This window comes from Nansenia antarctica, assembly GCF_963989245.1.
Source record: "Nansenia antarctica genome assembly, chromosome: 2".
Lineage (NCBI taxonomy): Eukaryota > Metazoa > Chordata > Actinopteri > Argentiniformes > Microstomatidae > Nansenia > Nansenia antarctica.
In genome coordinates this window covers 16,844,281-16,871,783 of record NC_137675.1, presented here as the reverse complement: position 1 = coordinate 16,871,783, position 27,503 = coordinate 16,844,281, and the positions used below count along the sequence as shown (strand labels likewise).

The 27,503-nt window shown below is 47.9% G+C and overlaps 1 protein-coding gene across 1 annotated transcript; it reads left to right on the top strand.

The window, feature by feature from the left end:
* Positions 1-1,893: 1,893 nt before the first annotated feature.
* LOC308149877 (separin-like) lies at positions 1,894-22,577 on the top strand (the record flags this gene model as incomplete). The annotated part of the gene is made up of 31 exons (XM_080522758.1): positions 1,894-1,980; positions 2,312-2,491; positions 2,601-3,350; positions 3,785-3,883; positions 4,064-4,175; positions 4,279-4,403; positions 4,930-5,123; positions 5,783-6,025; positions 6,148-6,292; positions 6,416-6,575; positions 7,412-7,554; positions 7,987-8,121; positions 8,912-9,037; positions 9,491-9,665; positions 13,032-13,157; positions 13,702-13,858; positions 14,157-14,266; positions 14,368-15,542; positions 16,206-16,662; positions 16,812-16,937; positions 17,357-17,570; positions 17,848-18,053; positions 18,897-19,024; positions 19,201-19,323; positions 19,551-19,700; positions 20,126-20,293; positions 20,560-20,664; positions 20,992-21,110; positions 21,229-21,312; positions 21,774-21,938; positions 22,376-22,577. 31 exons carry the CDS (start codon positions 1,894-1,896, stop codon positions 22,575-22,577), a joined length of 6,489 nt encoding a protein of 2,162 aa, XP_080378884.1.
* Between the last annotated feature and the right edge of the window lie 4,926 nt (positions 22,578-27,503).

Below are 27,503 nucleotides of genomic sequence, written 5' to 3'. Positions count from 1 at the left end.
GTGTCTGTAGTGTGTGAATGGGAGCCGTTTGCCCTCCAGGGCCAGAGACAGAGGCTTGTTGTCCTCCAGCAATCAGACAAATATATTGTTAAGTAATGCACTTTTTATAGAGAGTGGATGTCCCAGCAGCATTCAATGTCATTTGCTGCTCAAGCTGTATGCAATGTACGGTACACACAAAAAACATGACACCGCCTCTGAGTCCATTTTTGGTCAGACGAATATATAGCTCAACATTTCCATCTAGTGGACACGCTGTGTAAAGTGGAACATGAAAATCCTCAGAGAAAAAAGTGCTTACTGAAATGTTCTCTTGTGCTGTGAACAGTGTGTGTGTGTGTGTGTGTGTGTGTGTGTGTGTGTGTGTGTGTGTGTGTGTGTGTGTGTGTGTGTGTGTGTGCGTGTGTGTGTGTGTGTGTGTGTGTGTGTGTGTGTGTGTGTGTGCGTGCGTGCGTGCCTGCCTGCCTGCCTGCGTGCGTGTGTCTGCGTGCGTGTGCGTGTGTGTGACATCAAGAAAGATAACGAGATATACATATATTTATCCAAAGCGACTCAGTTACATTGCAATGATTGCATACATTTCAGTATATTATGGTCCCAGTGGGAATCGAACCATACCTGTCAACCCTCCCGTTTTTCCCTGGATTCTCCCGTATTTTACCTTTCTTTCCCGCTGTGCTCCCGTTTAAATATTTTTCCGTAAATCTCCCGTATTTTTAACCTATAATATAATTTAACACGTTAGACGTTGGCGCATGCGCACAATCGTTATATCCATGTCGGAGTTGACTTGTTTCCTCTCGTTTCTTGGGCTGCGTTCGTAATCTTGCTCTGAGAGCGCCGGAACGCACACTAGGTGCAACGTCATAAAGCGACCAAGTAATTTGATTGGACAAGAGGCATTCCATAAGTGGTGATCAGATTTTTAGAGCGTATTTACGAACGCATCCTCGGATATCTCCGTTTTGAAATGATCGCTGTTTGCATTGCGCCGCTCTTTTCCCATTGACATCAAATGTATAAATAAATGTGCTGAATTGATATGCCCTTTTGTGTTTTCATGTATATATATATATGCAGGGATGTTCAAAGTATTTTACTTTCAACCAGGTATCTGATTCTGATCACCTGTAGTCACTTACTTAATAATAATAGGAACTAGTTAACCAAATTCTTGTTGCACGCCCGTTTATTGTTTATTTTCGGGAAAATATCCCTTATTTTCAAATCCCAATGTTGACAGGTATGAATCTAACCCACAACATAGTGCTGGTTGGACTTCGCCCACCTGTGAACAGAGTCCAGTCGCGGCCTCACACACAGAGACGTAACCATGGAGATGGAATGACCCCTGGATACACAGGAAACAGACTCAGACATGATGACACGCGGTGATTGGACAAACACACTTATTTAAAAAACAACTGACAAATATAATATTTCTCAATTTCTTATCTAATTAGATGACACAGTCCTTAGTTTAAATCAAATAAACGTATTCCAAAAATAAATAATAAATAAAATAAAATCATTTTTGGGGACCTGTTTTTGGCTTGAGAGTGCTCTAGAACTAGTGACAAACACACTTGTTTAAAAAACAACAGCGCGCGCCGGGCGACTTCGTTGGTGTTATGATCCAAAACTGGTAAAATATTTATGCAATACTTTGAGCTAGTTGAGTGATATTACTGCCGTAATGATAATGACCCAATGACAGTTCATTCTGCTAAATTGCCAACACAGAGGTTGATCCTAAGAGATTAACACATGGTATGGTAAATCGTGCTTAGGGTGCTAACTCCAATCCTTAGCCGAGATAAACTAGCAAGATCAAGATGACACAATTTCTCTAAATAACACGAGATACCTCATAATTATGTTTTAACTGCAGAGATGAAGATGAAGGTCTTGTCAGTTGAGGAATACATCAAGCGGACAGCTGGTCCAAAGGAGACCAGTCTGCTACATGAAGAGTTGGAGGTGAGTGATGTTATTATTATTATTATTATTTAAACATTAAATATGTTATTTAGCTAAACGTTACTCCTCTGTAGCAGCTGACGTTGGGACAATTATGAATGTATCATTCAAAACGTTTCTCTAGATTCGTTTATGTTTTGGCTTTAGATATTCATGTAGTCGGCCTTGCCATGTAGGCTACTACACAGTAACTGTATTTTCATTACAGAATTTCGTGAGGGCTGGACCTGGGCGACAAGGTCAAAAGTTGTGTGACCGGGTTATCCGAGCCTGTCACCATCAACTGGGAGTGGGACCCCCGGACAGTGACCACGTCACACGTCTGATCCAGCTGGTGGAGTTTGCCCTCTCCGGGTATGACCTTTCTGGGGAGTTTAAGGCTCAGAGCAGTCCTCTGTACATGGAGAAAATCATCTTACACATACTGAGGAAACTGAGCTCTCAGGGAGTGCACCGTCCGTTTAGCCACCTGGGAACCCTGCTCTACCAAAGGATTGCTCCAGCTCCACAGGTAAAAGGAGCAGAAGTACTTGCTTTTTAAATGTAGGATAGTATAATGCATCGAGTTTTTACTGTGTACACCTGCTCAATCTGTTGTGTTGTTGACTGTGTCTTCATAGACCGGGGACTTCCGTGTTCTGGTGCAGGAATGCTTTACCGTGCTGTGGGATGGACTGTCAGGAGTCCAAGACAACACCCCCCTAAACCCTAGGGACAAGCTCCGTTGCCAGATGCAGTCCCTGGGCTTCCTGCTGCTGCTTGACAGGGGGAGTCCACTTCCTCTCTCGAGCTCCAAAGTACCCATGTACACAAATAGAGCCCTGGCCCAGTACGAGAAGAGCTGTGGGACTCTGACGGAGGAGGACGCTTCCTTCCTCCTACAGGAGACACACAGTCACCTCCTGGCCCATTGGACTGGGGGACAAGGCGGGGAAGGGGACAGGGAGCTCTCGGAGCAACCCTGCCTCTCTACGCTCTGTGAGGTGGTGCTGATGAACTCAAAGCTCCTCTGTAAGGCAGGCTGCTGGGGTCTGGCCTCAGGACTGATGGACGGTGTTATGGGTAGGGTCAAGGGGTGTTTTAACGGACTCAGGCAAGCTCTGGTGTTGGGCAGGCGGGCAGTAGACGTACATCGCTCCCTGAGCTCAGGAGAGGATTGTCGGCTGGCGTTCACAGACTGTGCATGGGACCTCAGGTCTCTCCCTGCTGCCTTAGAGGACCCGGTGGCCCATGCTGTCCTGTACGGATGCGGGATGGTGGTGTGGGCAGTGGAGGCAGGCAAGAGCAAGGGTCTGAGTGGAGCAGGCCTGCTCGCCTTGCTCTTGTTTCTGCAGGAGTACCATCGATTACTACAGAAGAGATCACAGAAGGTTGGTGACATTTATCATTGTCAGGCGTGCAGACTTGTCACCTTTCTGCTAAATTAGCCGTTTTTATGTCTAAGTCTCATCCAAGTCACATGATGCGTGAGCTAACTAATCTTCCTGTCTGCTAAACTCTGCTGCTGTTGAAATAACTTTTAGCTTCAGGCAGCTAGGTACAATTCCAGACAGCGTGGATAACAGTCAGTGTAAACTGTTTTCCAAGTAATTATGAGGGTGTTATGGTCAGGGCTGCCGCTACTTACACGGTTAGACCATTGATACATTTCCTTCGTTTTCAGGCAAAAATAAAAAAGTGTCACCTTTTTGGGCCATCCCCAATTTGCACCCCTGATTGTATCATGATAAAATGCTGTAGTGGAAGAATTTCCAATGTTCTCACAGAAACATGTCGGGTGGGTGTGTATGTCGCTCTTTAACAGGATTTGGCGCCGCTGCCCGAGAGCCAAATTCAGAAGCAGCTGTGTTTCAGCATGTACCGGGGCTTTGTGTTTGCCTATGAGAGCCTGTTTGCTTCGAAGGTAAGAAGGCTCCCAGCTCTCACCCAAATGAGTTTTTATCCTCTTTGGAATTCTACTTCAGTTCAGGCCATTGGATCATGGCCCTAGTTTATAAAGTTGTTGGTAATTGTTTAGTCAGCATTCACATTTATTTGAGCTCAAATTGTTAATTTGAATGAAAATGCTGTTGTTTTGTTTCAGCTGGAGAAGAGGGAGACACTAGACAGAGTACTGCTGTATTGCAATGCCACAGCAGGCCGGATGATGACTGAAGTCCGCAAACTGCCCAGTGACGACATGCTCGTCCAAGCAGGTAACTGACCGATTGTGGCATCTCATTTAATCTGGTTCAGCCCCAGCATGTTAATACCAGATGGCTGATGTGTCTGTGTGTGTGTCTGCCGTCCTCTCTATAGTCACAGCAGTGAATAGGCTGGCATGTGCTCTTTACAACCGCCGGCTGTACGACCAGGCCTTCACTCTGTTGGAGATCCTGTACCAGGACCTACGGAAGAACTGCCCTGCCTCTCTGTCTGATAAGGTGATACCTACCCCCTTTAAACATGTTAATTTGTTAGTAGATTATCTTCATTTTTTTTATATATACTGTATATGTTTTTAGGGCATTTCTGCTTTATTGGGATAGAGATTGACAGGAAAGATGGGTTGGAGAGAGGAGGGATGACATGCAGGATAGGTCGATGGCCAGAATCGAACCAGGGACCCTGCGATTACGCTGCATGCACCTTAGTGAGCTACTACACTGCTTAGGCGTCTCTAAACATGTTAATTTGTTAGTAGATTTGAGTGGATGCCTCATTTCCGTGGGTGGATAGGTTTCGATGTGAAAGTCATTGATACTTTGGGAAAGAGCTACTGTACATGAATTCAATCGGATGTTGTTGTTTTTTTGTTGTATTGTTTGTTTTTTTAAATATGTTTTTTGGGCATTTCTGCTTTAATGGGATAGACAGTAGAGATTGACAGGGAGAGAGAGAGCATATCAGAGAGAGGTGCCCCTCCATTCAGATATTGTTCATCAACACATTTGGTGTGTCTTTCTCCAGTTGAGCTGGGCCTTCATGATGGCGGTGCAGAGCTCTCGCTGGAGCGGTCAGCTGGAGCGTGCCTTGGACTGGGTCATCCTGTGGCTGCAGGCCCTGGGTGACCGGGTCACGGGTCACATGACGGAGCCCGTCTCTCTGTGGGTCAAAATCAAGGTGGATGCCGTTCAGGCCGGTCAGGAGGACACACGCCTCAGGTATTGGTTACTAGTAGGGATCCACTGTTCACAAGGCTTCTGTTGTTGTCAAGTGTCTGTGTGTTGTCAAGGAGGTACATTTTTCATCTTGTCTCCTTTATCCTTCTCTTGAGTTTCTATTAATGACTTGAACTGTTTGTGGTTGTAACTTGCCCTGTGGTGTTCGCTTAAATACTTCATCATCCCTCCAGTACTTCTAAATTCCTCCTCCAGTAAAGGTTATATTTTTACTGGAGCGGCTGTGGCGCAGGAGGTAGGTTGGCAGATCGGCGGTTCGAGCCCCGGCTGGCCACATGTCGAAGTGTCCTTGGGCAAGACACTGAACCCCAAATTGCTCCCAGTGAGCGGGCGGGCGCCTTGCATGGTAGCTTACCGCCATTGGTGTGTGAATGCGTGTGTGAATAGGTGAATGAGAGGCCGTTGTAAAGCGCTTTGGATAAAGGCGCTATATAAGTGCAGTCCATTTACCATTTAATGTTACGCATACAGAGCGACTGATTGGAGTAACCCTCCCCTGTCATGTTGTTGAACATTCTTTCGTTTTTGTTACTTAACGTTGACATTTGTATCTGAATGCCAATGTTGAGGAACCAAAGCCAGAAGAATTTTACTCTTGTGTACTTGTACATTGAGATGTAATAAAAGCCATTCTGAATCAGGACTCTGCGCGACGGTTTTGGGTGTAACGTCCCAGACGAGGGCGTGATGCTCTGTCTCCTCGAGGAGGAGCTACGCGTCTACAGGGAGGTGTCAGGAGACACCACCGAGGAGCGCTACAACACACTCTGTGACCTGCTGGACATCTGCCACGAGAGCAGCTCCCACACACACCTGCGTGCTGTCTACCTGTGTGAGATGGCCCAGGTGGTGTGTTTCCAGGACTTCAGCGAACAGACAGACTGGTAGGATTTACCTTGAACTGTAGAGTGAACGATTTACAGAACACACAAACATGGCCCACGTAAGTGCCTTCTTTTTATATAAAAAAATAAATAAATAATAATAATTCTTTGCAACTGTGCAGCTCGGCAGTTGATTTTACCCAAGAGGCCCTGCGCTTGCTGGAGGAGGAGCAAGAGACCAGTAAGAATGCTGATAGGCTCAAGGATGACAAGGCCCACGCCTCTTTGTGGCTCTACATCTGCACCCTGGAGAAGACCGTACAGGAGGTCGGTGCTCCCTAATTTGAGTATCAGGAGTTGAACATTTTCCCCTTTTCCTTCTTTATGTGTCTTTATGGACATTTAAGCCTTAAAACTGACCATTGGGATTTCTTCCTGGCCCTTTTCTAGGCCATCGAGACAGAGAAGAAGTTGCAGGATGTGAGTGAGCGGGCCGGGGGCGACGCCGTTCCTGTGAGCAGCAACGACCTGGACTACGAGGACAAGCAGAAGCAGCAGGACAGTCACCTGGTGTACGAGGGGCTCGGCTTCGACTTGGCGGCAGAGAGCAGTAAAGAATTACATTTACATCTTTGGCATTTAGCAGACGTCTTATTCCAAAGCGACTTACAACAAATACATTCGACTGTCTATGTGAGTCATCTATCCACCAGTCATAGCAGGAACAAGTAATCTATGTTCAGGCCTGGAGCCATTGGCAGTCGGCTAGAAGAAGTGATTTTTTGGGGGGACATAGGAGAAACAGTATGGGGGCGGGTAGTAGATGTCTCAGGAGAAACAGTATGGGGGCGGGTAGTAGATGTCTCAGGAGAAACAGTATGGTGGGGGGTAGTAGATGTCTCAGGAGGGACAGTATGGTGGGGGGTAGTAGATGTCTCAGGAGGGACAGTATGGGCGGGTAGTAGATCTCTCCGGGGGGACAGTTAAGGTGTAGCCTGAAGAGATGGGTCTAGTCTCTGGCGGAAGATGGGGAGGAATCCTGTAACAGCATCAGCCTTGTGTGTGTCAGACCTCAGTTAGGATGTCTGTCAGCCTGTTGTTTACAGGGGTGGCCAGCCCTGGTCCTGCTAGACCATCGTATTTCAAAACGTTTAATCTAGATCTGGACAATGCAAGTTTTTGCTATCCAGGATCAGATCTATCTGGCCGATTTTGAGTAGTACGGGGGGGGGAAATCAGCCAGCTTGATCTGATCTTGGTTAGCAAAAAAGAATCTGGATCATTCTGATTCTCCAGATTTGAAAATTTTGAAATACTCGACCCTGAAGATTCAAATAATCACCTCAATCGCCGCCTCCCCGGTTAGAATCCACCAGACCTGGGTTGACCTGGGTTGACCTGGGTTGACCTGGGTTGACCTGGGTGTTTGTCTGTCTGTCTCCTCAGAGCGGAGCCAGCCTCTGGACAGGGCGCTGAGAGAGTGGTCCTCTCTGCTGCAGAAGCGTAAAGATCTGCCTTCAGTCAGGAACCCCAAACAGACCTGTTCCTCCATCGCCCTCACCGCTGCTCTCTACAAACTCATGGGCAAGGTAAGAGACTTATCAGTTAGTGTTAGTCTTCAACTGCCCTTTGGCACATTCAGATCTGAAAGGGATCTGATAGTTTTGAGCAGAAGGGTTTATGGCTCCATCTTGCCTTTTGACGGGTAGGGGTTATGAAGACAAAGGCACATTTATTTGTATACCACATAATCATACAAATTAATCTAGACTCGTAATGCTTTACAAAAAACATGAGCTAACATAATTAAAACGTGAAAAAAAGTTCAGCTTTAAAACGATTCATAAAAAACAAATCAATCGGTTAAAAAAGCCTTGCTTAACTCTTTAAAAAATACACTCAATTAAAAGCCGAACAGAACATAAAAGTCTTCAGCATATTTTTAAAGGATATAGATCCAATGTGCGTCCGTTACTAGACTGCATCATGTCAACTCTTCACTTCACCTCTCCTCATCCTAGCCTCTGCAGGCTCTTGAGAGTTACCAGCTGGCCATCGGCCTCTCCCGTTGCCTTGGCGATGCCCAAGGCTGTGCCACCTCCCTGTGCCACTCTGCCAGACTGCTTCTCGACCTGGGTGCCCCTGGACCAGCACAGGTAACTCACCTGCTGATAGGGTTGAGGCTTCACATAAGCTTCACAGACGCATGACATCTAAGGCCGCATCTACACTTGACACTTCAATCCAATCCTTTTGTCATCCGAACAGGATGATCACATACTACTTTATGATAACTGTACACAGGGCTCCCACGGGTCCTTGAAATCCTTGAAAGTTTGTGAATTTCAGAGAAAAAAAAATCTATTTGAAAATAGACATGGGTCATTGAAAGTGCTTGAATTTCTCTCAAAAAAATGACTTTACACATATTTCACAATATATTGTTTTGCTGTGCTGGGGTAGAGAAGGTTAGTTAGAGAATCTAGTGTTCAAGCCTCTACATTCAAAAGCCTCTCTTTTTAATTGTTGTCTGTGAGCGGATAGTTCCTATTATATAAATTCTCATCTAGATCTGTCTCAAACTATGCCGTGTTGTGTCCTTGAATTTGAGGAAATTTAGTCTTGAAAGTCCTTGAAAGGTGCTTGAATTTGATGTTTCAGAAGGTGTGGGAACCCTGTGTACAGGTCTAGATTATGCACAAGAGTCGCATTGTGTTGACATTGTGGCCCGATTGTGTTTTGGCATCCGGCTGACCACCATTTTTTGTGTTTGTAATACCAGGTGAGGACACATGTTGTGATCTGATCGTCATGTTTGTATATCAGAAGTCTGGTTTTAAATGTCAAGTGTAGACGAGGCCTAAACAAACGGGTGAAACCCTATTCAGCTACATCACGTAAGCTAAATGTTGTGTTTTATCTTGACCTTTTGATTGGCTGTTTCAGAGCCAACTGGAGGAAGCAGAGCAGTGTCTGACCTCTGACTCCATCAGCTCCACCACTGAGGGACCCTCTTCTCTCTCTATGACGGCCAAACTGCTGAGGGCTCAGCTCTGTTACAGCACAGGACAGGTAACACACACACACACACACACACACACACACACACAAGCTTGTGACAGTGATACACACTCGCACAGACAGACACAACAGAGGAAGCTCACTAGGCCGTAGCAGATTGACTGACATTTTTCGTCATTTAGACGCTTTTATTCAAATCAGTTAATTTTATCTCCAATTACAGGGACATTCTCCCTGGAGTAATTTAGGGCTAAGTGCCTTACTCAAGGCCACACTAGAGAGTGGTGTTCCCAGGTGGGATTGGAACTCATGACCTTCTGATCACCAGTCCAACTCACTATCCACTAGGTCAGGCCAACGCTAGCCGATGTCGGTACTATAAACGACAAAGGGATCGTACAAGTAGCCATTGCTCTCTCACCCTCACCATCTCTTGTTTCCTTTTCTCCTCCTCCTCCTCCTCCTCCTCCTCTCAAACTCTCCTGTACCTCTTCATGTCTCCAGGTGGAGCTTGGGGTGCCTTACCTGTGTGAGGTGCTGAATGAGTTGGGCCGAGAGCAGAGGTACTCTAAGAGCTGGTACCTGCATCGTGCCCGAACCCTCCAGACCAGCAGTGCCTACTTGAGTCTGGACACGGGCACGCTGCCACAAGGCCTACGGCAACAGATCACCCAGCATGGTCAGCAGCACCCTAGATTTCAAATTGTATTTGTATTTCTATAATAATAAAAAAACTGCTTTATTGGGATAGAGACGGTAGAGATTGACAGGAAAGATGGGTGAGAGAGAAGAGGGGTGACATGCAGGATATGTCGACGGTCGGAATCGAACCAGGGACCCTGCGATTACACGGCTGACGCCTTAGTGTGCTACGCCACCAAGCGGCCCTTTACATTTACATCTGAACCGTTTAGCAGACGCTTTTATACCAAAACAGCTTATAATTAAACATTACAGGGACAGTCTCCCAGCTCTTTCCCTGATGATGGCACTCCGCTCGTACTACTAGGTGACTTCAATTTCCAATCTGAGAAGCTTCTCTCATCTGTAGTACTTGACCTTCTCCTCTCCTTCGGCCTTACCCTGTCCCCCTCTCCTCCGACTCATAAGGCAGGCAATCAGCTCGACCTTGTCTTCACCAGATCTTCCCACACTTCCAACCTTACCGTTACCCCTCTTCCAGTTTCTGACCACCACTTTATATCCTTCTCCCTTCCCCTCAAAACTTCCTCTTCCCTCTCAGCCTCTAACCACTTAAGACCCTCTCGTCGTAACCTACGTACCCTGTCCCCCAGCGCCCTCTCTTCTTCTGTCCTATCCTCCCTACCCTCTGTCGAATCCTTCTCCCTTCTATCCACTGATGCGGCATCCTCAACCCTTCTGTCCGCTCTCACCTCATCCTTCGTCACCCTCTGTCCACTAACCTTGAAGCCAGCTCGATCCTCTCCTCGAGCTCCCTGGCTCTCTGAAACGCTACATGCTTGTAGACTAGAGCTCAGAGCAGCTGAGAGGAAATGGAGAAAAACTGGCCTTTCTGATGACCTTAACCTCTATCACTCTCTCCTTGCCAACTACGCCTCCTCGGCATCAGCTGCTAAAACATCCTACTATCATTCAAAAATACATTCTTCTGCCTCTAATCCTAGAAAACTGTTCTCCACTTTCTCTTCACTCCTTAATCCACCTCCTCCCCCTCCTCCTTCCTCCCTGTCCGCCGATGACTTTGTCACCTACTTTGAAAAAAAGGTGGACGACATCAGCAGCACCTTTCTCCCCCCACCGCTCCCTCCTCCCACTAACAATGCTAACACTGTTCCCACTAACAATGCTAACACCCCTTCCAAACTCCCCCCTCGACACTCGATCTCTGGATTGTCATCTTTTTCCCCCCTCTCCCCCGATGAGATTCTCACACTTATCACATCAAAGCGGGCAACCACATGCCCTCTTGACCCCATCCCCTCCCCCCTTCTCCAATCCATTTCCGCCGACATCCTTCCTTACCTTACCACCCTAATCAACTCCTCCCTATCCACTGGATCTGTCCCAGCGGCCTTCAAAATAGCCAGAGTCAAGCCTCTCCTCAAGAAACCTACCCTTGACCCATCATCTGTCCACAATTACAGACCGGTATCCCTTCTCTCCTTCCCTTCCAAAACCCTTGAACGCGCGGCATCTAAGCAACTGATTGACTATCTCCGGAAGATGGATCACTTAGACCCCCACCAATCCGGCTTCAAGGCTGGGCATTCCACTGAGACTGCGCTCCTTGCTGTCACGGAAGCCCTCCACTCTGCCCAAGCTTCCTCCCTCTCCTCTGTTCTCATTCTCCTTGACCTGTCTGCTGCCTTCGACACAGTCAATCACCAGATCCTTCTCTCCATCCTCTCAGACCTGGGCATCTCTGGCACCGCACACTCCTGGTTTTCTTCCTACCTGGCGGGCCGCTCCTACCAGGTGACCTGGAGAGAATCGCTATCTTCTCCACGAACCCTCTCCACTGGAGTTCCCCAGGGTTCCGTCCTAGGGCCCCTACTTTTCTCCCTCTACACCAAGTCTCTTGGCTCGGTAATCTCTTCACATGGGCTCTCCTACCACAGCTACGCAGACGACACTCAACTCTTCCTGTCCTTACCCCCGTCTGATGTACACGTGGCAACCCGTATCTCAGCATGTCTCGCTGACATTTCAACTTGGATGGCTGACCACCATCTCAAGCTCAATCTTAACAAGACCGAGCTCCTCTTCATCCCCGGGAAAGCCTGCCCTCTCCAAGACTTCTCCATCACAGTGGAGAACTCTACTGTAACCCCCTCCCTGACAGCCAAGAACCTTGGAGTGATCCTGGATAACCGACTATCCTGTGCGGAGAACATTGCAGCAACGGCTCGCTCCTGCAGATTCCTCCTCTACAACATCAGAAGGATACGACCATTCCTTACCAGAGAGGCAGCGCAACTCTTGATCCAGGCACTGGTCATCTCCCGCCTGGATTACTGCAATGCACTCCTGGCTGGGCTCCCCGCTTCAGCCATTAGACCTCTGCAGCTCATCCAGAATGCTGCTGCCCGGCTGGTATTCAACCTCCCCAAATACTCGCATGTCACCCCTCTCCTTCGCACCCTGCACTGGCTCCCGATAGCAGCTCGCATCAGATTCAAGACCCTGGTGCTTGCATACCAGGCAGCTAAAGGGACAGCCCCTGCCTACCTGAAGGAAATGGTAACCCCCCAAACCCCTGCCCGCTCACTCCGCTCCTCCACCTCGGCTGGCCGACTGGCCCCACCTCCTCTACACAGCAGTCGGGCTGCCCGATCACGTCTCTTCACAACACTGGCTCCCCGCTGGTGGAATGAGCTCCCCACGGCTGTCAGAACGGCAGAGTCACTACCCATCTTCCGTCGTAGACTGAAGACCCATCTCTTCAGGTTACATCTTAACTGCTCCTCCTGAGACATCTTCCGACCCTCACCACTACGTCTCCTAAAGACACCCGCTTTCCCCTCTACTGTGTCCCTAGAACTTCTATTGCCCCCATTGTACTGTTTCTCAGTTTCTCCAGTAAAAAAAAAAAAAAGTTTTAGTAGAAGGCGATAGGGAGAAGGTTTTTCCTTCTATCAGTGGCCCCGGGCCCGAGCTAGAGTACTCTTCCTGCAACGAATGGTGGACTGCTGATTCACATGCTTAGTATTCAAATGTATTGATTGTAAGTCGCTTTGGAATAAGGCGTCTGCTAAATGCCAAAAATGTAAATGAGTAATTTAGGGCTAAGTGCCATACTCAAGGGCACACTAGTGGTGGTGTTCCCAGGTGGGATTTTAATAATACTATCTACATGTATAGTATCATATCTGTATTTAGCTTGCAGGGTGGCCCCATTACTAATGGTCATTAGTGATCATATGCCGTCTGTTGCTTTATTAAATCTATGATGATATGATGATATGACAGGTATGAGAATGAGGTGTTTTGGTTGCATTGCTGTTTTGATGGTGTGTGTGTGTGTGTGTGTGTGTGTGTGTGTGCGTGTGTGTGTGTGCTCCAGGACTGAAGACTGCAGACACTGCCCTCACTGCGAGTCTGAAGCTGCTCGCCAGTCTGCTGGTGGCGCTGGTGGGGAAAGACTTGTACGGAGCGAACTGTAACATCGAAGCACGCTTCGTTAACCAAGGTAGGGCCGGGCTGGCATACTGTCCACCACATGTACTGTAGTTCATAGACTGCGGCATCGACTGGCTAAGTCGTCTCATGAAGCTTCATTGACCATGGTTTGGGTGTTCCCCCCCACTCCACGTAGAATAAGTGTCTATAAACCTCTTGAATGTGGCCCAAGGGAAATCCTCACTCTTGTACCCCATTTTTTAAACAGTGGTAAGATGTGCCTACCTTTTATACGATACTCCTTTAGGCCCGTCCGTCTGCAAGTCGTGCTGAGGTTAATTTGGTTGTCAGTCTGTTCTATTGACCTGCTCCCTCTGCCCACCCCCCACCCCCCCCCCCGGTGATAACCTGGTGTTGTGTGTCAGTCTGTGCTCTTGACCTGTTCCCTCTGACCTCTGACCCCCCCCCTCCTGCAGGTGATAACCTGGTGTTGTGTGTCAGTCTGTCCTCTTGACCCGTTCCCTCTGACCTCTGACCCCCCCCCTCCTGCAGGTGATAACCTGGTGTTGTGTGTCAGTCTGTCCTGTTGACCTCTGACCCCCCCCCCCCTGCAGGTGAGAACCTGCTGATGAAGTGGCTGGTGATGTCAGAGCTGCTGAGCTGCTCGCTGAAGATGGTGGCTGTGAGGAGCAGCACCGGGGCCGTAGATGAGGCCAGACACCAGTGTCTGGATGCCCTCAAACTGGCCACCAAGCTGCAGGCTCTTAGCCAGTACGTGTGTGTGTGTGTGTGTGTGTGTGTGTGTGTGTGTGTGTGTATGTGTGTGTGTGTGTGTGTGTGTGTGTGTGTGTGTGTGTGTGTGGGGGGGGGGGGGGGGGGGGGGTGTGGGGTGTGTGTCTGTGTCTCTCAGCAATACTAGTTGTATAAACATCTTTCTTTTTCTTTTAGTATGCTGAACATTTATTTACATTTTTGAGCAACGATTTTCTGCATTTTCAATCTTGGAACAAGAATTGGAAAAAACATGCTTTTGGCTTCTGAAACTCTGAGTGTCTTTGTCCTTGTGTAGATGTGCAGAGCTGCTGGTGCTGAAGGCCGAGTTGGAGCTGATGAAGGGCAAGAGGGTGGAGAGTGCACTGGACCTGGACAGAGTCTTTAACCTTCTGGAACTCTGCATGGGTTAGTCAACTTCACCCTAATAGTGCCTCTTACTGTTGGAAACTCTTCGAGTCCCGTGGCCAACGATGCTAACAACGTTTTTGCTCTCTTTAACCTCTTAGATTTTTCTAATCAGGAGAAGAAGGTCGAGGTGAAGATCAAACCGAGGAAAGGCCGTCCGTGGCGGAAGCCCGATAACCCCATCCCCAGCCCTGTGGAGGACTCCAAGAGCTTCCTGACCACCAGGTGGCTCCCTAAGGAGCCCGTGGAGAGGAAGGACCCGGCCAGCTCCCCGCCGCTCAAAGCTCGGCCCCAGTGCTGGCCCTCCTCCCTGGACCACAGGACCGACTGCCAGTGCCCTTGCTGCTCCGAGCCCAGCCTGGGCCGGGTCACCGTACGCTGGGCGACCGCACAGGCCGACCTGGCCCTCCAGCTGGGCCCGGCGGAAGCCCGCGCCAGCCGCAAGCTCCACCTGGCCACCTTGGCCCGCTGCAAGAGCGTCACCGCCAAACTGGCCGTCAGACTGGCCGGGCTCTTCCCCGGTGTTGTTTCCGGCCCTGCGAACCGCTTCCCCAAACCAGCCTTGCTGCAGGACGTGGTGGGCAGTGTTTACCTGCGCATGGCGCTGGCCGGGCTGGAGCTACAGCTGGACAAGGGCCACGGGCCGTGGAAGATCCTGGAGGCCGGCCTGGCGTTCGTGACCGCCAAGCCCTCTCCGGACCTGGGGCCCCTGAGGGCGGGCCTGCTGGCGGCCAAAGCCCTGGCCGCATGTCTGGCCCTGGCGGCCCAGAGGGACTGCTCCCCGGAGGAGCTCTTCTCTGCCGCCTGGACTTGGAACGCACCCAAAGGGGACGTGGAGACGCACCACATCAAGGCCAAACCGCTGCCTCTCCCAGCCTCGGCCAGGAAGACGAGGAAGGAAGACCCGGCGGCCATCGCCGCCGCCAAGCCGAAAGACGCCAAGACGCCCAGAGTCCCCAAGAACAAAGTGACGTTCTCCTTGTCCTCCATCAAAGCAAGTGGCAAGTGTCTGGCCCCGCCCATGACACCAGTGATGGTGAAACCCTCCCAGGCCAGATCTGGAGGGAGGGAGCTCAGCTCGTTTTACTTCAGCACGGAGGTGCCCACGGTGGCCTGCACCCCTGTCCAGCGGGCCAGAGCACCGAGAGGAGGAGGAGGAGGAGCGAAGGCGGCCCCCAAGCTGGCGTTCCAGGTTTATGAAGAGGCGTCACCATCTCAGGAGAAACCCCAGCCTGTCCCTGCAGCCCCCAAGAAGACAAACAAGTCTCGCTTCAAGGTACGCCAGGGCCCAGTCGTTCAAAACGTACAATCTGGATCAGAATGATCCCGCTTATTTTTTTGGGCTATCCAAGATAAATGGTAAATGGACTGACTTATATAGCGCCTTATTCCAAAGCACTTTACAATGGCCTCTCATTCACCCATTCACACACCAATGGCGGCATGCTACCATGCAAGGCGCCGTCCCGCTCATTTGGAGCAATTTGGGGTTCAGTGTCTTGCCCAAGGACACTTCGACATGTGGCCAGCTGGGGCTCGAACTGCCGATCTGCCAACCTTGCGATCATTAGACGCCGGCTCTACCTATTAGACGCCGGCTCTCCCTCCTGAGCCACAGCCGCCCCAGCCTTTTTGAGTCATTTCAGCCAGCTTGATCTGATCCTGGATCACAAAAAAGAATCTGCATCATTCTGATCCAGATTAAACGTTTTTTAACAACTGGGCCCAGGAGGTCAAATTATTTTAGGGCTTTCATAATCCAGCGTCTTATATGATCTTTAGAGAGGCCTGATCATAAAGACTTGTACTACTATCATATTTGTATATGTCGGTCTGTTTTGTGCATCTTGAAATTAATTGGTATGGTGGAGTGTTAGAATCACTAGCAAACTGCCACGGGTATTGCAGCACGGTTCTGACCTTTTGTCTCCTGGCCTAGGTGCAATTCAGTGACGAGAGTGACGCAGAGGCCGACCCCCAAGAGAAGGGGCTCAAAGAGAAGAAACCGGCGGCCTCAAAAAAGCAGACCGCCTCCACCAGAACGACCCGCGTCCGCAAGCAGCCAGCGGCACCGGAGCCGCCTGCGGAGAAGAAGTCCCTTCCCAAGAGGCAGGGCAGGCGCAAGGTTAGCACAGCGGTCTCCCACTCCACCTCTTCTGAGGTGGAGGTGGTGGAGGTGGTGCCGGCCCCAGCCAGGAGAGGAGGCAGACCCAGGAGACAGCAGGCTGCCGGGAGGGAGGCTGCTGCTGCAGCAGCCGGAGCAGGGGGACCGGACACTGGGGAGGAACCGGAGAGGTTGAGGACAATCGACGAGGACATGGAAGGGATTATGATGGACAGCAGTATTGAAGAGCTGAGAGCGTCCGACACTGAGACTGAGGAGTCTGCCGCATCCAGTAAGTGTGTGTGTGTGTGTGTGTGTGTGTGTGTGTGTGTGTGTGTGTGTGTGTGGATTGAAAGATGCCATAGTGTCGTTGTCTTGTAACATCCCTGAGCGCTGAGGCTAATGTCACTGTTGACTCCACTTTGCCTCGTCTCTCTGCAGGCATGGCTGTGGACGGCCCAGGCACTGGTTTTGAGGTCCTGCGGAGGGACCTGTGTGGTGACGGAGAGAGAGACTGTTTGTCTGAGCTCAGGAGCGGAGGCCCCCTTCACTCCAACGCCGTGCCAGGTGAGCGTCACGAGAGGCCCTGCTCTGTCACTAGTCGAGGCTTTTAAAAAACTAGCTATTTTCTCCCTGGCCTTTGACCTGAGGTGAGCCTGCCTCCCGACACTGCACTTTTTGCACTTTTATTTCTGCACTTGTATTTGTATCGCACCATGTTTTTAGATCTATTTTATCTGTTTTATATCTGTATATCTTGTTTTTTTCTTTTACCAGCACTTTGGGCGGCTGTTTGTCATTGTAAAATTGTGCTATATAAATAAACGTTACTTACTTACTTAGTCTTCCATGGTGTGCATCTGAGAGCTCTGTTGAGAGATTTGAGACATAAGAGATTTTGTTTGAATCTGAGTGATCTGTATAGACAAGACAGGCGAGTAACAACCCCCCCCCTCCCTCTTTCTCTTTCCTTTCCTTCCACATAGATGGTCTTTCTCTTGAGGTGGTGCAGTCTTTGCTGCGTTCTGCCTGGTTGGCCCTTCAGCATTTCCCCCCGCCCAGCCTCTACCCCAGCCTCTGTACCCTGCTGGCCCTCTTGCTGGGGCAACAGGACCCGGTCACCACGGCGATGCTCCATGCCCAGTCCGTGGGTGTCACTACCCAGCATGACATGAACCGACATCTCTCAAATCGCGTCAGGTCAGTCACCCATATTCTCTTTCCTAAGTCCAAATCAGCCCCTTCCCCCCCCTGGGATTGGCAATGATCAATAGTGCCATGGAAGTTGCCTTCCAAAACAATCGATTCAACCTAGCCTATCAGATCTACACAAGGGGCTAGGGGGTAGATCAGGAGATGAGCATCTCTCTTTGATCCTATTTCTTCCTCCTTTTGTTTTTGTGTTTATTGTAGTATTGTTTTTAAGTCGTTCCGTCAGAGAAGATCCAGTGACCTTGTTGCTGTGTTCCTTCTGTAGGAAGCTGAAGAAGAACGCCAGCGAGCTGACAGACAAACTGGGTTCTCTGAGTCTAGACGATCCCCCTGCCCGGACCGGGACGGTCCCTCTGGAGCAGAGACTAGCTCAGCTGGAGAACATCTTCGCCTTTCCTACCGCAGACCCCTCCGCCTTCCCACAGCACCACTGCCAACAGTTCATCCAACAAATAAACAACCTCCCTAAAGGTACAGTACATAGGGTTCCCACGGGTCCTTGAAATCCTTGAATGTTTGTGAATTTGAGAAAAAAAATCAAGGCCGTAAAAGTTTTTGAAAATCGACATGGGTCATTGAAAGTGCTTGAATTCCCCTCTCTCTCTCTCTCTGTCTCTCTCTAAAATAAAAATATAGGTAACATGTAGAAGGGAATAAAACAACCATACTAGTTACTACGGTTAATTAGTTAGCTAGATTTTAAACCGACATAACGCCGTTAGATTTGAAAACCGTTCATGGTCATTCCTATTATATACATTCTCATCTAGATCAAACTATGCCGTGGTGGGCCCTTGAATTTGAAGGAATTGAGTCTTGAAAGTCCTTGAAAGGTGCTTGAATTTGATGTTTCAGAGGGTGTGGGAACCCTGAGTACAGCTCAAGGGTTTTACATCAAGACCCATCTCTTCAGGCTATGCACCTTATGTCAGTTATTCTGCCTAAAATGTCAGTTATTCTGCCTAAAAATTATGTGCTAGCTCTTAAAAATGAGATCCTGCAAGGAAATCAGTCCGACCACATCTATTTACGCAGAACATAATGAAGCTAGAACCAAAATGCCAATTTGCCAATTCAGTGAAATCCCTAATTTCATCACCTCGACGATGACAAAAAGCTATATGGTGTCGCGAATAGGTCTCAAATTATATTCTAAGAGGTCTATAAAAAGGTCTAAAAAGATCTTACATTTGACTTGTTGGAACTTGTAGGAACCCTGAATAAAGCTTATTAACACCCAGGAGCAAACTGTCAGTGAATGCGAGTTGTGTTTTGGTGGTTTACAGCATGGTGACCTGACTTCTCTCTCTGTAGGGGTGACGGTGTGTCTGCTCTCGGTGGCCAGGGTGCAGCCAGGGGAGATTGGGGACACCCTCCTGCTGTCCCGTCTGGAGAGGGGCTCCTCTCCTGTCACCGTCTGCATCCACACCGCCCAGCGGCAGGTGAGGAACTCACACACACACACACACACACACTCACTCACTCACTGACTCACACACGCAGACACATGTCTATTACATGTGTATTACACCGTTGATTGTTGCTTGATACCTATGCGTGCGCGCACACACATATACATATACTGACTGTCTGTCTGTCTGTCTGTGTCTCTGTGTAGCACCCTTTAAGCTGGCTGCTTCAGGAGTTTGACAGTATCCAGAAGCAGGTGAAGGTGGTGAGCTCTGAGTCGGAGAAGACCCAGTGGTGGGGAGGACGCTGGGCACTGGACAGTCGCGTTGAGGTAAGGGCAGGGGCGGGCGGTCACTCTGCTGGGTGCGGGCAGGCATGGATGAGCAAGTTGGTCGGGAGAGAGTCGGGCTTAACCCGTACATCTAGAGGGCGATGCTTAACAAGCAAGTGGATGCATGTCTAACGGTTGTTCCTCATGTGGGTGTTTTTGATTTGCCCCTAAATCTTGTCTCCCTCTCTTGTCCGTCCGTCCCCCCCCCGCTTGTTTTCCTGTCTTAGAAATTGTGTGAGAAGATGGAGGCATTGCTGGGCTGCTGGCGGGGGCTTCTTTTGCCCCTGACCTCTGACCCCAAGCTCATCACCCAGACCAAGCACCTCCACAAGACCTTCACTGCCTGGGGAGTGCAGACCTCTGAAGAGATGCTCAAGGTGTGTGCCCCTCCCTCTCAGAAAAGGATGTGAAAGGAAAGGGAGTCTTAATGGACCTATCGCTAAGCCACGCCCCAAAATAGAAATTGTCCAATCATATCACAGCAAAAGTCACTACAGGCAGAAAACTCGGACAAACAACTTGCTAATATCTGATGGTGAAAAGCTTCTAGACTAAATATTCTTGTCATCTTTAAAAAAATATGTCTATTACTTGCTGTGGCAGAAATCAGAAATTTGCCAACTCCCGCCATTGTAAGTCATTGAATATCATTCAGTCACGGTCAGTCAGTCACTGTCAGTGAAGCGTTGTTTGTTTTTCCGAGTTTTCAAAGGGGGCGTGGCTTAGCGATAGGTCCATTGATCCGAGTACACGGTCTCTCTGTTGACTAACAGGCGGTTCTCATTAACCCTGTGTGTTCCAGGCTTTGCTGTCGGCCTCTCCTCTCCTCTCCCTGGGAGACGTGCGATGGTTCGCCCAGGGACTGTGTCCGGAGCGGGCGGAGGAGTGTGTGGCGCTGCTGCGGGCGGCCGTGTCGGCGCTGCGAGAGAGGGCGGAGCCACAGGGACATGTGGTGCTCATCCTGGACAAGGTTAGTGGTGGGAGGGGGGGTCACATAATCTCAGTTATCCCTCATAAACATGCATGTGTTTATGAGGGATCGCACACACACACACACACACACTTTTCCCATCTCTCCGCAACTCTGTCACTCAAATGTGCACCACGATGTCAACATACCCTGCGGACAACAAAGCACAGTGTGGTAGTTTGTGTGACGTACTACTATGCTTTTTTTTGTTGTTCACGTATTGCAAGCGCTGTGATGTAATATCTATCATGTTTCCTCCTCCGCAGTACCTCCAGAAGCTTCCGTGGGAGACCATCTCCTGCCTCAGTTCCCGTGCCGTGACCCGCATGCCCTCTCTGTCCTCCCTACTGGGCCACTGTGCCCTGAGAACTGTGAGATGAAGCACTGTTTGAATCGGCACATTGGGGCCTGGTCAGTTAGCCTGGTCAGTTAGCTTGGTCAGTTAGCCTGGTCAGTTAGCCTGGTCAGTTAGCTGGGTGCGGGCAGGCATGGATGAGCAAGTTGGTCGGGAGAGAGTCGGGCTTAACCCGTCCATCTAGAGGGCGATGCTTACAAGCAAACTAACAAATCAGTAACAGTTAACTAACAGTCAGATGCATGCAGCAAATTATGACTTTTTTTTTTTAATGCTAGTGACTCATTTGTTTCAAGCTGAATAGTGACGCGGGCGTACTGCTTGTCTCTTTTCCTCCCCTCAGTCTGACCCTGAGTGCGTCCTGAATCGAGGAGTGGACCCTAAGCAGGTGTTCTACGTGCTCAACCCTGATGCCAACCTTCCAGAAACAGAGGAGCGACTTAAAGACCTCTTCTGCTCCAGGTGAGCCTAGTGCCAGTACATACTGTACTGCATGTCTGCTGCTGTTTAGGAGTTGTCTCTTATTAATATCTCTCTCTCTCTCTCTCGCTCCTTCCTTCACTCCCTTTTCCTTCTCAAGTGGGTATGCTTGGCAAGGTGTGAGTGGGGCTGCTCCCGACACTGACCACTTGCAGGAAGCTGTCACTACTAAAGATCTCTACATGTGAGTAGGGAAATGTCACAATTGAGTTGACTGGAACTTACTTCTGTTTGGAAATGTCTGCTGCAGCTCCTCTGTGTGGTATTTCAAAATGTTTAATCTAGATCAGAATGATCCAGATTCTTTCTTTTGCAATCCCGGATCAGATCTAGTATCTGGCAGGTTTTGAGTTGTATTGGGGAAATCAGCCAGCTCGATCTGATCCTGTATCGCAAAAGAAACATCTGAACTATCATTCTGAGCTCGTTTGACATTTTGAAAATACTGGGGCCCAGGTGTTCAAAACGTTTAATCTGGATCAGAATGACCCCGACTCTTTCGAGCTGGCTGATTTCCCCTATACGACTCAAAATCAGCCAGATAGATCTGATCCTGCATCAGAGAAAAGAATCGGGGTCACAACCGGGCCCAGAGGTTGCCCAGTCTTTCCTGTGTTGCTCACGTGCCGCTCTCTGTTGCCGTAGTTACGTGGGCCACGGAGCAGGGGCACGCTTCCTCGACAGACAGAAGATCCTGCAGGAGGAGATGAGGGCCGCCTGTATGCTGTTTGGCTGCAGCAGTGCTGCTCTGGCTGTGCGTGGGGAGCTGGAGGGGTCTGGCATCATCCTCAACTACCTAATGGCAGGCTGGTAAGACTCGACAGACAGGCTAAACCCAGGGACGCATGCACGAATACACAGCGTTTCCTTGTCTCTGTACTCTGCCAATTAAATTGAATCTAAAGGGAAATCCTTTTACAAGTTGAAAGTGTGTGAATTTGAGAAAAAGAAATCAAGGTCTTCAAAGTTTTTGAAAATAGACATGGGGTCATTGAAAGTGCTTGAATTCCCCTCTCTAGTTCTGTCTCAAACTATGCCGTGTTGGGTCCTTGAATTTGAGGGAATTGAGTCTTGAATGTCCTTGAAAGGTGCTGTTTCATAATGTGTGGGAACCCTGATAATTCTACTTTAGTGCCCAATCTGCCCATACAAGGTACTGAAATAAAAAAACTGAGTGCGTGATCAGTTGCTGTGTGCGTGTCTGTGAACCGGATGTTTTAGCGTGTCCCGTCTGCTCTGCCCTGTAGCCCGTTGGTTCTGGGGAACCTGTGGGACGTTACCGACGTGGACATGGACCGCTTCACCATTGCCCTGCTGCAGTCCTGGATGTCTGCAGGCCCTGGGGCCGCTCTCCTGGACCACATGGACTCCTCCCGCCAGGCCACCCAACTCAAATACATCATAGGAGCTGCGCCTGTGGTCTACGGCCTCCCCGTACACTTGCGATAGGACGAGGAGACGCACGGTTCTAGAAACTCACAGTGAACAAAAATGGAACATCAAAAGTTAGAGGATGACATCTGTCAACTACTACATAGTAGTTTGTCTCTTCATGAAAACAAAGATAAATATAAATGTAACTTTAATATAGTTGTTTTAAGCAAAAATGACACGTGTTGTTATGCACTGTTGTATAAAAAAACGATTGAATAAAAATATATGATAAAAAAAAAAGAGCAACAATGATTTAGGCAACCCACTGTAGATTTTAAAGTCTGTAATGGGAGCCATCACTGCAGCACACTTGAATACGTTGTCGGTTGCTGCCAACATCTTTAGTGCGAGAAGTCCACCAAACGCCTGTTGAAAAAAAGATGAATCATGCACATGAATATAATTCACGGGATGATATAGCATTTTAACCCCCTACAGTAAGAGTGTGAGCTTAGTTAAGTCAGCAGGATAGCATGTGTACTGCACTGACAACCACAATCCTCAATTTTTGTCAAACAAAATGTGTACCTCTGATCCTCTTTCTCAATGCTCTCTGGTGGGGGTGTTGGGAGGGGAGGGGAAGGGGGGGGTGGGGGGCATAGGCTACAGAGGGACACACAAAAGGTTAGATGTTTTGATGCACTCCCTCCTTGTCCCCTGCCTTTGAGTGACGAGTGACGACCGGTATACCAACACAGTGTAGCAACTGACGTTAAAAACGTCACACAGTACCTTTCCATATAGCCGCACAGTACCTTTCCATATAGCCGCACAGTACCTTTCCATATAGCCGCACAGTACCTTTCCAGTCCAGAGAGAACCTGTCTGTGACTGCCTGAGTACCAGGAGCTTCATCCCTGTAAGACAAAGATGACTGGGTGATTTTTTTGCTTTTAGTTTTAATCATGTTCTTCTATGAGACGCTTTTGTGTGAAACCTGTTGTGTGAAACCTGTTTCCTTTCAAATGATTTGCTCACAAATGTAGTGTCCATGTGTCTCTGTCAAATGTCTTATATTATGAGGAATATTTTCATGTTTGCTTTCCTGTTTTGTAAAGCTCACACGATGATCAGGAGAGGGTGCAGGCCTTCTTCATATCCCTGTGGTAAGGCCAGCTTGAGGTGAACGTCTGCAATATGAACATGAGTTAGGCTCATGTTATGGCTGCATATGGCTGAATCCACAATAAGAGTGAAGGTGATTTCCGCCGTGTACAGTAAAGAGGTTAGAGAGGCTGGCTAGCAAATCGAAAGGTCACTGGTTCGATCCCCACCTCAGGAGGGAGCTGCATGTGCCCTTGAGCAAGACACTTAACCCTGAAATTGCTCCATGGGCGCCGACTACGGCTGACCCTGTGCCTAGAACCCAAAAATACAAAATTCCAACAATTGACTGACAAGTTGATTGCATGGCAAATAAAACATTCTTCTGTTCGTCTTCTTCTACAGTAGGCCTACCGTGGTGGTCAGCTGTGACGTGTCTGGGAGCCGTTTGCCCTCCAGGGCCAGAGACAGAGGCTTGTTGTCCTCCAGCACTGTGTACCCTAGGAGAACAACCGTGGGATACTGACATTTACACAGCTGGATGTACAAAGAGACATTCCAGTGTTCAGGAGTAACAGCTGGAACCATTGTACGAACTACTTGATTGTTTTCTATATCAACCTCTTCATGAAAAAAATCAGACTAATATATTGTTAAGTAATGCACTTTTTATAGAGAGGGGATGTCCCAGCAGCATTCAATGTCATTTGCTGCTCAAGCTGTATGCAATGTACGGTACACACGAATATATAGCTCAACATTTCTATCTAGTGGACACGCTGTGTAAAGTGGAACATGAAAATCCTCAGAGAAAAAAGTGCTTACTGAAATGTTCTCTTGTGCTGTGAACAGTCACTCTGGGAACTCCAGGACCTAAAGTACAACAAAGAACACACAAAAGATGTTCTCAAAGAGTGTGTCTTCTCTCTCTCTCTGTGTGGGGGTAGGGGTGGTCTAGTGGATAGTGAGTTGGACTTGTGATCGGAAGGTTGTGAGTTCAAATCCCGCCTAAAGCCACACCACTACTAGTGTGCCCTTGGGTAAGGCACTTAGCCCTCAGTTACTCCAGGGGGAATGTCCCTGTAATTCGTAATTGTAAGTCGCTTTGGATAAAAGCGTCTGCTAAATGGCAAAATTATTATTAAATTATTATTAAATTAATTAATTATTAAATTACAAAAAACATGACACCGCCTCTGAGTCCATTTTGGTCAGACGAATATATAGCTCAACATTTCCATCTAGTGGACACGCTGTGTAAAGTGGAACATGAAAATCCTCAGAGAAAAAAGTGCTTACTGAAATGTTCTCTTGTGCTGTGAACAGTCACTCTGGGAACTCCAGGACCTAAAGTACAACAAAGAACACACAAAAGATGTTCTCAAAGAGTGTGTCTTCTCTCTCTCTCTGTGTGTGTGTGTGTGTGTGTGTGTGTGTGTGTGTGTGTGTGTGTGCTTGTGTGTGTGTGTGTGTGTGCGTGCGTGTGTGTGTCTGCGTGCGTGTACGTGTGTGTGACATCAAGAAAGATAACGAGAGATACATATATTTACCCAAGCAGTGAAGAATGAAGCGACTAAGGCCGGGGTTGAACTGGGGCTTGTAGAAGCTACAGGTCTCCGTAATGGAACAGGTCAGACAGTGTCTCTGGGAGACACCCCAGTGAGCAATTTTACGTTGATTAGACGTCTAAACAACGTCTAAATGGCCCGTAGACGTCTAGGCCAAATCGAGGCTAAATATAGGCCAAATTGGAAATTTAAAAAACGTCTATGTTTCAATATTCAATACGTCCCATGGTCACGTGGTAACCCGTCTCCAATCGTAGCGAAAGAAAGCATTTGTTAACCAAAATTACATTAACCGCAAACTGGAAATAATAACCAACCGGTTACATGTAGTAAAACGTAATGCGATTATTATGTGCTGTTTTTTCAATTTTCAGGGTTGCAGAAGGCCTCTGTGAAGCAAATGCTCAAAAAATGCCCCCCAAATCCATGTGAGTTTGGTCACAATGTTGGTTCACCCATCTCAATTTAATAATTAATTTGTATTTAAGAAAGCACATTTTAACGATATTTCCTTTTAACGATCAGTTTCTATGGACCTCTTTGAATTGAAAGAAAAGGACAAAGAAGAATATGCCTGTAAGCAATGCGTTTGTATTTTTAAAATATAACTGGTCTTTCCTCTCATTCTGTGCTACTTGTTCCTGTTTAAAGTTGTTCATGTGCTTTGATCTTTGTTTGAAAAGCCACTGATGACTCTACAATGATAGACTCTCCTCTGCAGTCATCAACACCAGGTACTATGACTATTTTTCTATATAATCTCAATTCAGTTCATGTAGTGTGTTGCCGATTTGTCTTCCCAGCCTCATAGTCATAGAGTAGAGCGTAAGGACAATAGAATGGGTTTAATAACGGTTTTAATGCATTTGAGATAAGTAGAAAATATGTTTAGACACAGACCGCATTTATCTGGGTTAAAGGACAGCGATGTATAGACGCACCTCTTCTGCATGAATAACTATGCTAGACTACATGGAATCTCAGACTAAATGACGGTCTGGTACATATTTTGACAATCTACAGGCGTTTAGGGTATTAATTTAAACTCAACGTGCTGCTAGACTAAAACAGGTTTAGACACAGACCGCATTTATCGGGGTTAAAGGACAGCGATGTATAGACGCAATTTAAACCACCTCTTCTGCATGAATAACTATGCTAGACTACATGGAATCTCAGACTAAATGACGGTCTGGTACATATTTTGACAATCTACAGGCGTTTAGGGTATTAATTTAAACTCAACGTGCTGCTAGACTAAAACAGGTTTAGACACAGACCGCATTTCTCTGGGTTAAAGGACAGCGACGTATAGACGCAATTTAAACCACCACTTCTGCTAGGATAACTATGCTAGACTATATGAATCTCATACTACATGACGTCTGGGACGTATTCTGACAGTTTAGAGGGGTTTAATAACGGTTTTCATGCATTTAAGATAAGTAGAAAATATAGCCGTAATATAGCTGGTTTATATTGGTTTATATTGTAGACGCGAGGTTGAAAAGACGTCTATTGCTCAGAGGGTTATATGGCTGCTCACTCCCTGACACTGGAGAAAATCCAGTATAATTTAGAGCTTGGCCCGGCAAGGTCCGTTGTGGAACGCACTAGGCATGTTGAAGGGGAGATAGACAGCTACGGAGGGATATAAAGGAAGACTGAAATACAATCAGAAACATCAGTTCCTTTTAAATCTTGACTGATCTTTAAATTTCTCGGCTGATAACAACATCGTTAATTTTATTACGAGCCACTTGCATGAATTACACTAGGCAGTGCGGCTCACATGCCTGTAATAACTCTGCATAACCAGTAGGTAATGTGCGTAAGCAAGTTGAATACTCGACGTCGAGCTACGATCGTTTCCACGATCAAATTGACTCACGTTGAAATTGTATAAATCACTACGTTGACGTGGTTTTCTACGTACGACACGGTAAGATCAAAATTTGATCTAAGCACGTTCTATGAATGAGGCCCATGGAGAGCAATATCTGTTGCTATTGGATTCTCTGGTAAGTTAGCTAAGTAGCTACTTCAGATAACTAATGTTAGTGTGCAGCTCTCACTCAGACTAGCTAAGTAGCTATAGCTACCTCAGATAACTAACGTTAGCGTGCAGCTCTCACTCAGACGCCCTCGAGTCATATTCATAAGTCAAGGGAAAAATGTATGTCTTAAGACAGCAATGTGTGTCACAAGTTAACCAAGTAATTTTTAAAATAATTGTATCACCATTAAAGTATAAAACGTATAGGAATCATTTATTATAATAAACTGGAAAGTAAACAAATAGGTTTAGCAGAAATAAATGGTTTAAAGA